The sequence below is a fragment of the Homalodisca vitripennis genome, chromosome 5 (assembly GCF_021130785.1).
Source record: "Homalodisca vitripennis isolate AUS2020 chromosome 5, UT_GWSS_2.1, whole genome shotgun sequence".
Classification (NCBI taxonomy): domain Eukaryota; kingdom Metazoa; phylum Arthropoda; class Insecta; order Hemiptera; family Cicadellidae; genus Homalodisca; species Homalodisca vitripennis.
In genome coordinates this window covers 31831030-31849532 of record NC_060211.1, presented here as the reverse complement: position 1 = coordinate 31849532, position 18503 = coordinate 31831030, and the positions used below count along the sequence as shown (strand labels likewise).

General features: G+C 31.2%; 1 protein-coding gene across 1 annotated transcript in view; it reads right to left on the bottom strand.

Annotated features, from left to right (window-relative positions):
- LOC124361938 overlaps positions 1 to 18503 on the bottom strand; it is a 123195-nt gene that overhangs the window by 19609 nt on the left and 85083 nt on the right. The window contains 6 exon segments of the mRNA XM_046816018.1: positions 1305 to 1412; positions 4563 to 4700; positions 5426 to 5614; positions 7135 to 7275; positions 9459 to 9641; positions 11714 to 11845. Coding sequence (XP_046671974.1) covers positions 1305 to 1412; positions 4563 to 4700; positions 5426 to 5614; positions 7135 to 7275; positions 9459 to 9641; positions 11714 to 11845 — 891 coding nt within the window.

The following is an 18503-nucleotide window of genomic DNA, read 5'->3' as shown; positions in this document are numbered from 1 at the left end:
TGCATTTTACATTATAATTTATTTGCTTTTTAATTATTTCCATGAAATGCTACTTTGGGTGGGTAGCTTTAAACATACTTTAGACAAAAAAGTTACTACTTCATGCAATTTTACAAATCTACACAATTATAGAGAAATACATCTATGTATAGAAGAATTATGAGCTGATAATGTAACTGAATAGGCAGAATGTGATTCTACAGCAGCTGGAGTCAAGCAATAGAAGAGATCTCTGACTACTGAAAGTTGGCAAGGACATCACGCAAGGAAGGTTGAACTGAAAATGAGGGTGGATAGGGTTTCAGAAATATGAGGTAAAATGCTTACATTGATCCGGAAATCACTTCACTGTATCTTCAAAATATGTACAAGATCATAATTGGCCACACATAGTTACAAGTACTAGAGGTGATACTTCACATGAATTCACTGGTGAAAAATATTGTTATGATATTGGAGACATGGAATGTTACGAATTGTGTAGTTAATTTATGACTGACAGATGATGGTGGCTGGTGATTTTATTCAATAAAAAGTTTTAATCTTGTTAAAACACAAAACATAACACCAGTTCAAAATTGTAAAATGCTGTATATGTATTTAGGACACCAACACTTTGTTTTTGCAAATATTCAATATTTACAGAGAAAACTGTAGATGGTTCTTAGACTCCTGCATTTTAAATTGAATATTCACTTTATTTAAAAAGAAATAAACTATCGCAACAACTGGATAAATAAAGAATACAAGGAGGATTTGATTATTTTTGGTACGTAATACAAAAACTTGAGTCTTGTTAAAACAATAACTTTTTACAACTACTTATTTGAATATTTGCAAAAATGAAAATAACAATTGTAAGTTCGTGTGTTATCTTATAAATAAGATTATTTACTCAAAATTCCAATAGTATTCAAAACTTCTTCTGTAAAACCACACAACATAAATATTAATTACTCTTGTTAAATAAAATGTTCTACTTACAGCAAGTTATAGCAAAAAATGAATAGCTTTTTACTAAATTTTGTATAAAAACTAAAAATCATCAAAAATTACTAAATTGATCTTAATTCTATTTACATCGAAATAATCATGGGATTGTTGATAAAAATCTGTTCAACAATAATCAAAAAACGTTTCTAAGTATTTACAGTGATCTATTGTACGGAATCAATGAAAAGTGACTAATTCTATTTATCATTTATCATAAAGTGGCTCTAGGCTACAGGAATAGCACTCGTAGACAAAGGATCTACCGGGGTCCATGATGCTAGGGTTAGGGTCATTCAAGTAGTCTGCCTCACTATCTTCCGAGTCTTCATCCAGGGACCCCTCTGTCGGCTCCACATCTTTCTTTGCCTTCTGCTTTCGGTAAGCCTTGGAATTGCAAAGATCACACAGAGTCTTGTTCCCTAGCGACATAGCACTCCCTTACTGCTCTCGTCATTTCAAACCCTAGTTATTGTCAGTTTCTGTAAGATCATGTCTTGTTTGATAAAGATGTAGGTACAGTATTGTGTAGAGCTTCACTGTCAAGTTTCCTGATATGAATCCAAATAAAATTTCCACAATCTTGTAAGAATATACAAACCATTTTAATTTCTTACTCTGATATTCAATTAAATTGATTAGGTCAGCTTTGAGATGTGTTAGAATGTTAAAATTTTGTACAAATCTGTTATTTTTCAAGATTAAAAAGTGTCAACAATTTCACTGAAAATATTAAAATGAATTTCCATAGTCAAATTTGGAAAATAATACAAGAACGGAGAAATGTTTTGTCAAATCAAGCTTTTAAGAGTGTTAACTTGAGTTATCGAGTCAATCAAAAGAATAATTAATAATATTTTGTGAAGTATTGTTAAACAAAAAGCAAAAGCCGCGCAGTGTAACATTATGACAAGAAAATAGTGTTAGAGATAGACAGAGACAAAAGCTGAGATGGTACACGGCGGATACGTATCCCACGATACTCACTGAGGCAAGGGGGCACGGAGCTATTATATAACCTGCCTTGACCTGCGTCATCATAGAAACACAGTAACACGTAAATTGAACATAAAGAGTTGTGTAAACAGACCATGGCAACATACAAGTTCTAGTGTGTAGCTATCACCACAAACTATAATAATTATTAGTATAATTTTATCTGAGAACAACGTAAATATAAAGTATTAACATCAATTACATGAACAATATGTACAGTATTAAAACATATTTTTATATATAACTTTGTATGCAAGTTAACTTTACACTGATTTTTACCACTTCATAATTTGCTAATTTGTCAGTAGAGGAAACCAAAACAATTGGAGGTGGAAGGGACATGGGAAGTGAAATATATGTGCAATGAGTATTAACATTTAGTATACGACTCAACATGAGCTAGGTAAGCTTTTGAGAACAAAGCAGTGTCAGTTGGGTGTATAACTTTAACTCAAGAGTTTTACACAAGTTTTATTTTCATGTTGTATGTACTATATCCTACAACATTCTTGTGTCATCACCCACAACTAAATTTAAACTTCAAGCATTTGTGAATGAGTAATGACTCATTGTGAAAAAATCATTGAAATCCTTCAGGTAAGTAAAAATTCTTAACCAAATATTTTTAACAATTAAGCTAAATATAAAACAAATGTACATATCAAATTACACCAAATAACAGAGTAACCAGCAATGGTAAAACATTTTAATCCCACACAACTATAACTGCTTCATATCTCAAAAGCAAAAGAATTGTTACATATACCTTTAAAAGCTTGTAATGTTTCAAAGGATATTAAACTATGAATATTTATAGTACTGACTTTGTTGCTGGTAACAAACTGGAAGGTTTATCGAGACACCACAACAACAAAAGCAGCCCACAACAGCCATGTTACGGTAGTTAGCAAGCTCAACATTCCTTACTAACTTGGTCTGTTGGCTCGATGAGTTTTCAAAACATTCTCCCTTTCACCTACTTGTGAAAAAATTATCTACTTGGTTTTTGACAAGCTCAGTTTAAAAGTTGTAACTTGTTTGTTGGTTTATTATTTCTACTTTAATTTTGTCACTTTTATTAGAACAAAAACCCATCTGTGATTGCTTTCCATTTAACACCTGTGGATTTTGAAATATGTCACTATTCATAGTTACACCACTAGAATCTCTGATTACTAACCAGTCAGTATATTCAATTTAAATAGTTTAGAACAGGTTGTGCTGGTGGCCATCTTGAGTTTAGCTCCAAAGAACAACGTCACACTTTAAACACTTTTACGATTTTATTTTTATTAATATAATTATGAGTGAGGGATGCTTCATTTTAAAGACATAACAGTCAAAACACATTTTTACTTTTTTAATATTTTTGTTGTATATTTTAAACATTTTAATTGCTTTTGTGTGATAATCAAAAAAGCACTGAGGCATACAATTAACAACACCAGTAACACATAAAATTAAAGATGTCCCACATACAGGTTCCCAGTCTCCAGGGCTGTACTCAGTTTTGGTGGGCCCTGGGAAAGATATTCGGCCGGGCCCCATCATGTCCCGTCACCGCACCCCCGTCAGACCGCATCATCCCCCACCACCGTTATTCCATTGACAACATTGTATTTTCTTGTTAATGATAATTAATACAGAAATTTCTTACTCTGGGATTGAATGAGATCGTAATGATTTAAAAAGATTTAGTCATAGTTTCTTTGAAATTACGAGTTTAGCCTATAATAGCGATTACTGTTATTAAATTGACTATCTAGTCCATCGACAAGGTTCATTCAAATAGATGTGTGGCAGGCCTGGTAAAATTGTCCGAAAAAAAACCAGTCTGAGTACGGGTCTGCCAGCCCCACAGAAAAACTCACTAGCATCACAAAGAACTTTGATTTAAACCCGCCAAAACCATGCCTGGATATTTCAAGCAATCCGTTTAATATTGAAATAAATGATTCCATACAAAGAATCAAACACTTGGTGGCAATTACTTTTCACAAACAACAATCAGTGAACCGTTCTTTTAAATTTTTTGAGACTTCATATTGTGCTTTATAAGTACATGAGACAATTTCACAAGCAATATACTGGCCAGTAGGTACTGATCAGAGATTTCAGAGCCTTACCTACAGATGGTGACACATTCCAGTTTCCTACAGATTGGACAATAAGGCATAGATCCATTTACCCACAAGAACAGCACATGTGTTCATAATAAAAAAAAAATAAAATATTACAATAAATACAAAAATAACCTGACATGCAGATTTCGGCAATCATATCAGATCTGTCATTTTAGCTATTATTTTCAAGTAATATACATGGCAATTAACAAGATGTACAGAAGCTATCTTTTGATGTATTAATAAAATTGTAATAAAAACCAAAACTCTTATCCATGTATATGTAATATTTTATCTTAAAGTTTTATTACAGTTTCTTTATAAAACTATAAAATTACAGATTGTTTGAAAAAACTTGTTTCTTAAACTCAAGCCTGTTTATTTTTCCCTTACAGGAAAGTAGTTATAAAATAATCCTGCATTGAATTATATTAACCTCCAAAGAGTTCTTACAGAAATAAACTGCCAGAGCTTCTGACTCTTGTATGGTCTTGAGCAGATCATCTCCTTCCACTTCATCAATGACATCTCCTGAGGGGTCCTTCTGAGTCATCAGCCAGTTAAGGATGTCCTGCTCCTCGTATAGGTCACCTAGACGTTTAATTAACTAGGTTAGATTTGAAACGACTTCTAGGCAAACAATTAATTATAAGATATTATAAAAAACACATGATTTGTTTTATGTGAGCTGGTATTTGTAATATGTACACTGATGCTTAGAACATTTTAAGCTCCTGTTGGAGGACGGAAGACAAAACAAAACAAGATTTTAAGAAGGACCTACTGATCCTCAATAAAACAGAGGTAAATCGTTAATCTAAACCTTAATGAAAGGCGGAATAAAAGGAGGTAAGTTATAGAATCATAATGTTCAATATTGACTGCATTTGTATTGTAGATCATTTTGTTGAATGTCGATGATATGTTTAAAAGAAAATTAGATTCATTCAAGAAGGATATTTTTTGACTAAAAATATTATACAAGCATGTTAAAATATTTGAGTACTATTTTTATCTGTTGCAAAACAAAGATTAAATAATAAAGATCAAAATGCTTTGTTATACAACACTGTTACATAAAAATTGTAATAATAATAAATTTACTATATGGTAACAACGTAAATAATTGTATCACAATCATCATTAGCAACGGTCCACCCAATATTGCACATTTCCTTTTCAAGTAACACAACCACTTGCAAAAATATGTTTTGAGAAAGACATATATTCATTCACACTTGACACCAATAACTCTAACAAATTAAATTATTAAAATGATCAAGTACAACATCTTTATACTTCAGTATCAAACTTACCAGCATAGATAACAGGCTCTTTGGAGCTCATTTTGAAGAAAAGGACGGCAGGCAGAGCAAAGACTCCAAATTCCTTAGCCATCTTCTTATCATCAATCTTGACAAAGTCGATGCCGGCACCCTCGGCCTCGTCGTCAATATGCTCAATCTCAGCCAACACGCGGTCACACTGCTTACAGTCGTCACTGTCTAGACAGGACATCTCTCTAACCTTACACATCCTCGGCTAGCCATTACATAACATTTCACTAACTTTATGGTACACTGTGTTGATAAACTAACTTCCTGAACAAGAATAGTGTACCAGAATTTCAAATTTAATAATTTTCTTTGCACAATTGTTTTTTCAGGAATGTAATCTCCAGAACTGATAAGTGTATAGTAAAAATTAAAATACCTTCATTTGTATGTGTACTTAATACAGTACTTGTATAGTACAATGCAATACACCTCCATTACTTTAACCTACTTATACTAGAACTATCATCATATTAAGATAAAGTAAGTAAAATAAAGGAACCTTGAGGGACTTATAATTTAATTTTTTAGGTGAATGTTACTTGCGTACATTTTGTTATAGTTTTCTATCTATACATAGAGTTTTTATTCAGTTGTATATGAGCAAATGAAAGTGATTTAGTTTTTATCACTAAGCCTGTGAAAACATCAATCTGTATCTAGTGACTTACATTGTTGTACACTTTAGCTAAGTCCATGAGAATTACTTCTAATAACTTTTCATTTTTATCTGTAACATAAAAAACCTCTTCCTACAAAATATTGTAGTTATGGTGACTTTTTCATTTTTAACTCTATGCTCTTCTTTTTTGCTCTACATCTCAGATAGATTGTTATCTGTAATAATTCACCACCTCAGGATATGTACTGTTCTTTATTGTGAGTATCCTTATCTCTGGCAAAGATAACAGCAGAAGAATGTAAAAAAAAACTTCAAGAAGGTGATTCCCATACAGAAGGAACAATTCTTATGCATTTAACCACCATGCACGAGATATACCGTACAATACTTGTTAGTACGGAACCATCACCCCCGAGTTACCTTGTTGTTAAGAACAAAACTAAATTTGATACTCATGTGCTACTGGAACATGCTGATCTCACTGTGGTTAAAGGATTATTTATGGTCCAGGGTCTATTAGATTCATTAAGAAATCACTTTTCATACAGATGTATAATAAATTGTATAATCATCTGTATCTTTGTATTCCACAATCATTTGTTCACAGAATTGTGAGTGCAACTTTTATAACAACTTGTATCTCAACTTTCACAAGCTCATGTTTTCCATCTAGTAAAATCTTTTCATGAGATCTCAAACATTAAACGTTATGTGATTACTGTCATTTAATGGATTAAAATAATTTCTGAATTTGCAACATAATACTGTACAATAATGAAACACTTGATTTAATGTTTTGTTCCTTATTCTCTTTCATAATATTTAAATGTATATTTAAGATCTTTGTCAACCGAAGAAGAGACAAGTTACAAGTATGAACATAATGATTCAGGTATTATTTTACACTTAACAATGGAAAATGTAACCTTATTGTTATTCTTAATTAATATTAGTACACAATTTACAGTTTTAAACATTTTCTAGTAATTTTTAAAATAGGAGATATTGTGAAAACAAATCTTGTATCTACAACCCTCTCAGATGTTGATGAATAAAAATATATACTCACAGAAGAAGGCTGCTAAGTAGTCTGACGTCTGCCTAATCTTGTTAAACATCTTGCGGTTGACCTTCTCAATGTGTTCTGTAAGCTCCATATTCTGAGGGTCTGTTAACCAATCGAGAAGCTCCTCATCATCATCAATGTCTCCTGCAACCGGTTTTTGTGTGAAAAATTGCATTAAAAAAAATAATTACTGCACTGAAAATTTAATATAGGCTTAACTCTGCATTAATTTTAATATATGAGGAATTTGCACACAAAAAGTCGATTTGTAGATTAGCTTCCAGGTTTTGAAAATAACACAATATTTTAAAACTATTTAATAGCTTATCAAACGTTGCTAAATAACTTTGGTTGTGTAGAACTTCAAAATTTTGATTAAAAAAAATTAACTTTTAAATTTAAAACATTATTGAAAAACTGTTACAACAGTTGAGCTGTTGTCTCCTTAATTTTAGAAAGGGGCTTTGAGAAGTGGAAGAGACGAGCTACACTGTTGCAGAACTAAGACAGTCAGAGCTATTCTTGGACCCTTTGGGAAAAGAGTACAATAGTTTTAATTCTGCCCACAGAGAAAATCAATACTTTTGGTGGATTGGTTAACAGACTGTGAACTTTTCTAACCGTAGGAGACTAAGACTGAGTTACTCAGATCTGCATATTTCTTGTAGATTTGTAGTCAATAAAGAAAAAGAATCAGGGAAATACTACTGATTAGATTGAGCTCAAGTAGTCTTGAGCATTGGCTGAAGTAGGTTAGAAAAGTTTTTTCTGAGCGCTCCAATATAAGAAATAGTTAAAAAATCATCAAATAACAAAATTTTTAGATACATTTTTTAATTATTAAAATAGTCAAACAAGCCAAAACAGATATTTCAAACCTTGGAAATGTTTAGTTTATGGATCTGAACTCCCTAGTTACTAAAGAGGTCTACCAAGGACGTAGCCAGCGAGGGGGTCCAAGGGGTTTGGACCCACCCCTAAATTTTTAATTTTTCTAATTATATTTTTAGTAAACAATTATTATTATTTAAATAATTCAGTATTACTGACATGTACCACAAAATTGGGCCTTACTCTCTGTCCACTACGTGAAAATATTAGTTGTCTGGACCATCTCCTCCCAAAATTTTTTTCTGGCTACCTTCTTGAGGTCTACCATATTCTTAAGACCTGAAATATAGAAAATTAAAATGTCTAGGAGATTGTTTGACAAGCTCAGGCTTGGCTAGGTCCTTCTCCTTCCCTGGACCATGCATGGATCGAGTACTTGGCTTACTTGACCCGAGCTCTCCCTTCAGCTAAAATCAAGAACTGATTTGCTGTTAAGAGCCAGCTGTAATGAGCCTGTCTTAAGTTTTACCTCATTAGAACAATGTTGAATTTCAAACACTTTTACACCCTTAATTGAAGAATCATGGATAATGCCTCATTTTAAAGATATGATTAATATGAATCAAAATAACTAAAAAGCATTTGGATACTCATTAATCATATCGTTAAAATGAGGCATCACCCATAACTCTAATGAAATTAAGGTAGTAAAACCGTTTAAAGTTTAATATTGTTCTTATGATCAAGATTGCTAAAACCAAGATGACCGCCAGGATAATCAGCTTTGTGTAACTGCCATAAGCTGGTAAGTAAGTGGTTCATTTCAGCCCGTCATACAGTAATTTAATTGGCAGATTGTGGAGCTGATTGGTCTACCATTTCAGCAAATAAGACAAAAGCTCTTATATTATCAGCATAAAGCTGAATGTTGCATATACCTCAGGATGTTGTGTCATTCATAAACAACAAGAAAAATAAAGGGCTTATTTGGAGCCTTGAGGCATTCCTGAAAAGAAATTGTAACAAAACCACCAATAGGATACAAACTACCAAATTGAATTTTAATTTTTAAAAGTGTTGTGGATGTAAATAAAAAATTAGAAAATTAGAACTGACATGTCAGTGTCTGAGCACTGAATTTAAAATGAAGAATATCTGATTGCCTAATCCTAATTTAATAGATCAACAAACAGGATAATAGGACTCTAAACTATACCTACTCAAACAGAAAAAATGAATAAAAGAAGAAATATATCAAAGGCAACCGGCAAAATGAAGAGAATTTTGTTTACTGAGATTCATAAACTTTTAAATTGGTGTAGTATTTCCCTATCATAAATGCCCAAACTTCTTTGAAGAAGCATTTGAGTTAGCTCTGGGCAAATGCCATGATAAAATGGGTATTACTATGGTTTTGAACATATTTTTACAAAAATATTGTCTGTCAAAAATACTTCTTTTAAAAATTAATAAAACTATACACTGTGTCTACTTACCATCATAGTTGATATATTTGCCCTTGCGGAAGTAGGTAACTCCTGGTGGGTTGCGGAAGCCATACTTCTTTGCCATAAGGCGGTCACTACACTTGACGATCTTGATGCCATACTCTGATGCCTCATCATCAATCAGCTCTATATGCCTTAGTACTTTCACTGTGAACGGATCCTCCTCTAGATCTGGTGATGCAGTAGATGAAAGTGATTAGTGAACTTTCAATATCAATTTACATTTAATATCACTAGTGAATTACAGCACATTTTCCAATATTAATTTAATTTTGCAAGGCCTTTCAGAATCGAGGATTCCATCTTCAGGCAACTTCACAAATTAATGAATAAATATTTCCATCAATTTATATGTTTTTATTAATTTTGTCTTTTATATAAAACTATAACAACAAATATATAGATATTTAAAATAATGTTAATTTAGCATTTTCCGAATTTAAAAGATATACTTTAATTCATTTATTCCATTTTTGTCACGAAAATTTCCCTTTAGATTGGAGTGAATTCTTAAAATTCCAGTTGAAGTTTATTAATCAGAAATCAAAAAAAATTATACAATTTTAGTTGTTTTAATTGTTCTATAATAAATAAATTATATTATTAGTTTATTATATGATAATATTTTCTAGTCAATAGTCAAGCTGTTTATTTCAAAGACGTTTATATGTATAGCATGGTTGCTTAATTAAAAATAATTTTAAACAGTTCTTTAGAAGCACGTTAGGGATGATGGCAAGTGTTCTTAAACCACCATTCTGTGCCTTCCAGTTCGGTAATTTTCGCTGTCTCATAAGGATGTATATCTCTACCACTTATCATACATAAAATTTAGACATACAGTAAAGAGATTTTTTCCAAAATGTATAGACCTGGCAGGGTCAGCAACATAATTTTTGAAAGTTTCTCTGCAAGACTCTCTGAAATTCAAATGAGAGAGTTCATGATTTGCTTGATTTTGTAATTTTAATACTCTCATCATTTGATTATTTGTACAGATACCCCACAATAAAACTCCGTAAGAGAGGTGGGGGTAAATCAGTATATAATTTGCTGTCACCTATCAGAACCTGAGTAGGGCAGTACTTTGATTAATGACCTCATAACATAATAACTGAAGAAAATTTTGTGCAAACATGGTCAATGTAATCATTCCATTTCAAGGTTCTAAGAATTTTAAGAAATTTTGAACTGTCGACTTCTTCCAGTATGGAATCTGGCAACATGATGGCAAGGCCATTCTCTGAGTCTAGAGACAGCAAATTATAGTTCAGGACATTGGATGTAGATGTATTTGTATTGGAGATTGAGGCTGTTCAAATAGTAAATACAACTGTTCAAGTCAACAAAAGTCTGTTCTTCCAAAACAGATCTTGATTTTCCATTGAAACAGAAAGTCATATCATCAGCATTGCATATTGCACTACTCTGCCATGCAATAGTGATAACCCAATCCCATAAACATATATTAGAAAAAGAATTGCAATAATCCCTGAGGAACACCAAAGATCAACAGGATCGGTTTGGAAAAAGGACCTGAAATTTTGACAACTTGAGTTATGTAGCTTAGGAATGACCTAAATCTCAGATGCCTTAAGATTCCATTTTGTCAAGCAGGGTTTCATGGTCAACACAGTCGAAAGGCTTAGATAAGATGATAAACACACTTACAGTGGAATTTCAATTCTCATTAATCTATATTTACATTATATAAACTGATACTTGATTCAAGTACATTGCCACAGTAGACAAAAACCTTTGCAATTCAAAATGTCATATTAATGCTTCACTGCTGGTATATGTTTAATGAGACTGACTGGAAATCAAAACCTTCGTATTACAAAGTGTTAAAGTGCATGACATTAAATGTTTTTTTAATTCTACACTGTTAGAAATTAAAATCCTCCTACACAAAAAATTATGGACTGGTGAAAAGTAATTTTACTAGATTAAAAACTATTACTAATTCTAGCTATAACTAATGTACATCTAATTTGTATAGCTATTATATATATATATATATATATCAATATATAATTATATATTAAATATATATATTATATATATATATAAATAATTATATATTAAATATATATATATTTAATATATAATTATATATATATATATATATATATATATATAATATATAAATAATTATATATTAAATATATATACATATATAAATATATTTACATATATATAATATATATATAATATTTTTTACTTTTTACTAGTTTACTCACAGAAAACTACAGCCAGGAACTCTTTGGTATCAATGTACTCAAACAGAGTCTCACGGTCAATGTCTTCAATACTCTCGTCTGTCTTCTGTTTGATCATCCAGTGGAGCACTTCCTCTTCATCCAACAGGTTACCTGGAACATCCTCCAATTATGGTCTTGTCTTCTTCGTTTCTTTACCTTAAATTGTACTGTCATAAATATGATTTTATATTTGTTAATAACAGTAGGACTTAATAAAATATATGTGACTTACAAGGATGTAGCCAGCGAGAGGGTCCAAATGGTCTGGATCCCCAAATTTTCATGTTCAAATTGAAATTTATTGCTGCAATGTTGTTCTCGAAATTGAAACGGATCAAGAACATTTTAAGAAACAAAATGGGGATTGAGTGGTTAACTTCACTATCCTTACTTTCTCTCCACTATGGGGAAAATATCAGTCATCTTGACCCCATCAAATGCTTTTCCTGGCTAAGTTCTTGGAGAATTTTAGAACTTGACTTTCCAAACCTAAAGTGTTCAAAGTAATCTCCAGCATCCAAGACATCTAAAGGAAAACTTTTCCAACAGTACACATCTCCACGAGATGAAGCAAAAACACTCTTTATCAATAAAGACTTTCTCTTCCAGTAAAAAGAGAAGTACTATACTGTGGTGAAGTTTTCTTAGAAATTCCTATATTATTTTGAGTTCAGTGCTCTGCAGTCTGAAGCATACAATAAGACATTGCGAATAAGATGGATGGAGCTCTACCAAATGTATGTCATTTCCTGTTAAGGACTCCAACATTTCTTGTTCAGCAGTGTGAGAAAGGCATTTCTTAACACTGTGCATACTTTAAAATAATTAAAGTTTAATCCCTTAACCTTTTTCTTTTGGTGCCTTAAACTATGTTGTTTTGCTGAATAATTTTACTGTTTTTTTACAGAGACAGGTTTGTAGAGGTTTCAGACATGTTTCAGCAAAATGTTTAAATAGGCTCAAAAGATGAGTAGTAAAAATCTGATTATGCAAGTACTAATTAAGAATATTAAGCAACTTTAAAATTATACCAAATGAAAATTACGCTCCTCAGTAGGATCTTAATATTCATAATTCAATATGTGAATCAACATTTTCCAAAAAAATTTGATGTTTTTGTTTTGTTACTTTTGCTTATATGTATTACATAAATTTAATTTAAAACCTTTGGTTTTAAGTTCCGTAGATATTGGATAACCAAATTCTATCCATCATATCTTTAGTATTATATCTAAAAATAGAATATTTCTTCATTTTAGCAGTCCATTTTAAGAAGAAATAATAAACATTTCACTCTTTGTTTTAGCATCCTGCACACTCTGAATCCCGTTCTAGGATTACAATGACGAAAGTAAAGTCTGTTTCAAACCATTATTGTAGGAAGGGAGATTATTTCAATTATGAAATTTGTTAAGAATCTTATACTTCTACATCTTCTCAGTGAAAATGTACCTTTTTATTTAGCACTCATTTACACCTTTCTATAAATGAAGCCGAGCTAATATAAATCTATTGGAATATGTCGATACAATCCTTTATATACATTAGATTGTTAAATAAATAGCTTGCAAAAATAGTGTAACTTTAATAGTAGATTTAGGGCTTAGGACAAAACATTTTAAATACCATACTTATCTGTATCACTGCAGTTAGCTTTGAATATCAAAACTGCTTAGATTATGGTTCCAAGTTTGTTATAAATAAGCTTACAATTGAAAAAGATCCATATTTAAAAATTAGCTCTATTATCCAATCATTACTATAACCTATTTAAGCCTAAGGATGTTCTGCATAAATGACCAACAGTCTATATAATATAATTACTATGCATCAATTTAGTCTTGTAATAGTGCAATCACAAAATCCACTGTTGAGACAATCCATAAAATCCTTCTGTTACATTTGTCAGGAAGTGCTGACACATTTGGATATTTTAATTAACATATTATGAATTTTGAGAAATTCAGGTTTTAAATAAATATAAAACATTGAGATGATCCCAACAATCTATAAAGTAACACAGAGAGAGAGGGTAAATGTTTGGATCCATGCTGGTGAAGAAAGGTCTGACACAAAGTAAATGGAGACAAAATAGTAGATTATTGAATAAAATTTTGTTGAAGATGCTATAAAGTGCAAGACTTATTACTAAGTTAACCCTTTGAGTGCCAAGTATTTATTGAGTGGGTATACTGAAAAGTGCGAGGTATTTTTCTACTGGGTGTACCTAAAAGTGCCAGCCCTTTTGCAGGCATTTTGCGAAGTTTTAGTAAAAAATTCACAGTTCGATTATTTAATAAGCTATCAACATGATTTTTTTTTATTTTTCTCTGAAAACTCTGTTTAATTAACATAAAATAACAAAGTTACCATAACACTAAATTTAGGAATACCAAAAATGGACTTACCTAAAAAAAAAAATCAAAAAATTATTTTAAATTTCATTTTTCAACCAAATTATTATGACCAAAAAAATTCATATCCTTTTCTTAGTTCATATCACTGGAAAGTGTATGCAATTGTCTGTAAATCTTGAAAAATTTATATTATTATCTTCAATAATGAGTAAGTTATACAACTTTTAAGAATCTATTGTCACATTGTTTCTGGTAGCTATGGCAACCAAAAATGTTTATATGTGAGTTTCATAATTTAAAGTTTGATCGGAAGCGTACTATATCAATTTATTTTGAAAAGAACGATTCTTCACAAACATTTCAATATCATATTATTTAAAAATATTAAAGATTACAATTTTTAGTGACTTTTTCCCGAACGTCCAGTAAAATCGGAAGTTGGCACTTTTCAGACACCTTTTGTCGTCCGGTAAAATCGGACGTTGGCACTCAAAGGGTTAAAATGCAGATTGTTAGTTCATACAGGTTATATTATTATAAAACTTTGCTGGTGATAAAGATGTAGTCAAAATATAATAGCTTTGAACAACTCGCATGTTTTTGTAAGAATGTTTGGGACATTGCTTTTTGCTGTGTTTTTCCTGTAACTATTTTGTCCTCCAATATAAACTTTAAATAACCTAAATAAGTACTTTTTATGGGTTCTAGATTATGTAGCAAAACTATTGATTTTCAACATTATGCACACATTTATGTATAGCTAGTCAAGGACATTTCAAACAACCAAATCAGTTACGGTACTTAATGATATGTTCATAAAATGTTCACATACATTCTCATTGTTCAGAAACATAGTAAAAAGGTCAAATATGTTTTAAAACATCTGTCACAGGAAAATATGTAATTGTCTTATTTAAAAATGAAAATTATCACTTCATTTGCAATGTCTTGAGGCAAATAAAAATAATGAAAATTTGAATACGCTGACCATTGTTAATTGTGAATTTTAAATTAGGGATTGTATTTTGATTCAATATGTGAGGTAAACGTATACTATATACATGCCGAGCACATATAAATACATCGCTGATAGGTTTTAGATAAATTACTACATACATTTTTTTCAAAGTTACTTTATTTTAAATATCTTAACTATATGTACTTTCATGAAAAATCATGAAAAATTTCATTATATCAAATTCAAATGAAACAATCTTTTATTACTTTAAAGTTACAATAGTTGATGCATTACAGAACTTTCCCGAGTGAAATATGACATTGTAAATACCTAACTAGCTTACATGATTTTTGTTTGAATACCCGTCACATGGGCAAAATATCTGTACTAGAGATTTTAGTAGGTGTTTACAATGAACCTGGCTCAAAATCAAGTTTAGATTGCAAAATAATACCGATGACAATACTGACCAGATGCAGTTTGGGATGCAACCTGTTAGTGACAGAATGGACAAAAATTCCCCTCCCTTCATACTTCCTTATTTCCAAGAGCTGGCCTTAGGCAGGAGGTTACATTTGGTACCAAGCTAAGAGGGTCTCTGAGTCTGTCTCGCAATCCCCTTATCACTATGGTGTTACATTTGAGTGTCTATCGAGAACTATGAAAATGTCTTATGAATAAAACATAACTAATGGTAATGGATTATTGTTTTAATTTGTTTTCAATTGTGATTTTCAAATTGTGATCACTACAACTGCGTAGGCCCAAAGAATATTAAACTGGAAACATTCCCCAATAGTAATTTCCACCATTAAATAAACAGTTTTCATTGATTAATATTCTGATTTATTTTTCATCACTCTGTATAGTAATGGGCTATAATTATGTTTCCAGTACCGATGAGATCTGCGAAAGTCATTGTTTCCGTCTTAGCTAAGTGATCTGGTTTTTCTTCTCTCAAACATTACTTTTCTTGTGTAAACATGTCTTTAAGACAAGGACCAAGGGATCCGGACCTCCCTAAATTTTCAATTTTTTCAATTATTTTTTAGTAAATGATTATTATTATTTAAATAATTCAATATTACTGACATGTACTGCTGAAAGATTGTTCTCAACAAAGAAACGGGTCAAGAGCATTTTAAGGAACAAACAGTATATGTCCACAATATCAGTTGTCTAGATCCCAAAAATTTTTTCCTGGCTACGTTCTTGCTTTAAGTATAAAGAAATTATTTGTTTCGACATTCCTATGTTCAAACAGCTGATTTTAATACCAAAATTAATTATAAAATAGTGTTACGTTTCCTTAAGGAAGAGTAATTACTAGACAATAAAATGCCAGATATTTTAAAAGCTTTTGTGTTCTTCTTTGATAGTAGCCTATTTTCCACGTTTGGCTTTGCCTTACACATAAATGCGATCTCGCTCCACAATAGATCATTTTCTAAACTAGTAATGAAATGTACTATTCTATAGTTCATAGTTAAGTAATATTGTAACATATATTCTCTTGTTATCTATATTTCATACTGTGCTTACGTGTTGTATAGTCTTAATTATAGTGGTTGCAAGAAGAGTGTCAAATTCAGAGACCTTGCAGTAAAGGTTTACAACAGGCACTGTAAAAGTTAACATAGTGGTTGGACAATAAAAACTGTTGTAATGAACTGTACCATTGAAATAGGATGATGGCAGTAAAATTATGATGATAGAGAACATAAAAACAAACCAGGATGAAGAGTACTACAGGTTCTCAGGCGACATCAATTCCATTTACGAGGGAAATATCCCATATCCCTCATACACAAAAAGGAAAATTAAAAGTATCATCCAAAGTCCTACAAAAAGAGAAGTTCATCATCAGTAATTCTGGGAAATCTGGGGCAGGGTTACTCACCCTCAGTTTGTACTTCAGGAATTAAGGATCTGTAGGCTCCTGTAATGAATAAAATGTCAGTAGTTCATAAAGTCATTTGGTAGTTAATTAAAGTTTATATGGTACGATTTTTGTTACGGTTTTAATACAAACCATTGTCTCTGAGGGTTTGTTATAATGCACTTTACTTATTGAAACCGTATAATTTTACTTTTCACACTTTAAAGTACTTGAAATTGATCTATATCTCTTACCCTTCCTTCCTCAAACTCATTTTGATGTAGCCTCAATTAGATATATATTTTAACTATTAATTCCTCATATTTAGTTATAAATGAAGTCATATTTTTGAATGCATAATATGTGGCATAAAGAAAGAAATAAAATCCAGATCATGTGACGATGCCAAATTTGTAAATCACATTCCGATGCGAGTTGCGATGCAGTTATTCTCACTCACCTGCAAATCAGATCTCTTGTCCACTCTTGATGAAAGAAAGCATCTCATTACTGTACAATGCACTCTATATTGGGTAATATAAAAGAAATTAGAGGATTTAGACTGTGTTGAGGTGATGTGATAATAGCTATAACACAGTATAAAAACCCTTATTTCCCAACTTTTTCATCCCCTTCAAAATCGATGCTTTGCTAAGAAATCAAGAACTTTCAATGTAGTGTTGTATCAGGCTATAGATGATCGAATAATGATGCAGGAAAAACATTTGCAACCATTACACTACAAACTATTACAAAGTATAATTATTTTACATTTCAAGTAAAGTTATTATATCAGAATGAAAGTTTGATAGGGAGAGAATTTTCATCATAGATGTAATTATGTCCACGTAATCCTGTACTAAATATTGTAGTTTACTTCAAAAAAGTGTTATCTTGGTCCAACAGCCCATACAATATTGGGCCACTTGTAATACACTGCATGTAATACTTTTTTAATTCTTATGCATTAAAAAATCTCAAATAAACACTGTCTTAGTTTTTTAATTGTATATAGATTGAAATGCACTTGCTGTACATCAAATGGTAAAATTCAATTATCTTTGAACAGTGAATAAATTTTAGAAACCTTTGAATGTAAATGTGCGGACATTTTGAATTGTTATGAGTAACAAAAAAGAACACTACATTTCGAGTACTGGAATATATCCTCTTCTTTAGTTAAAAAAAAAAAAAACATAATACATTGGCCACACATGTAAAGAAATGTAAAAAAAGATAAGGTGAGTTTATCATATCTGTTCAGTGTGGAAAACTGTGAACAATAGAAAATAAAGACTTTAAACTTGAATACGATGATAATTTTGGGTTGTGAATACTAGACCTACAAGAAATGTGCATGTGTTGAGTCTCTGCAGATAGACTCATAGTACACAGTCAGATCACACAGAATCACACTGTAAGTCTGCACACTCACAAAATGCTGAAATCTGACATTGGTTCAAATAAATCTCCTAATTCAACCAATATTCAAGTCTTAGATATTTTAACCCTTTGTGGACAGATGCAGTCATATCTTCTGATGACTGTGTTTCAAAACTCAGGGATATATCCGCT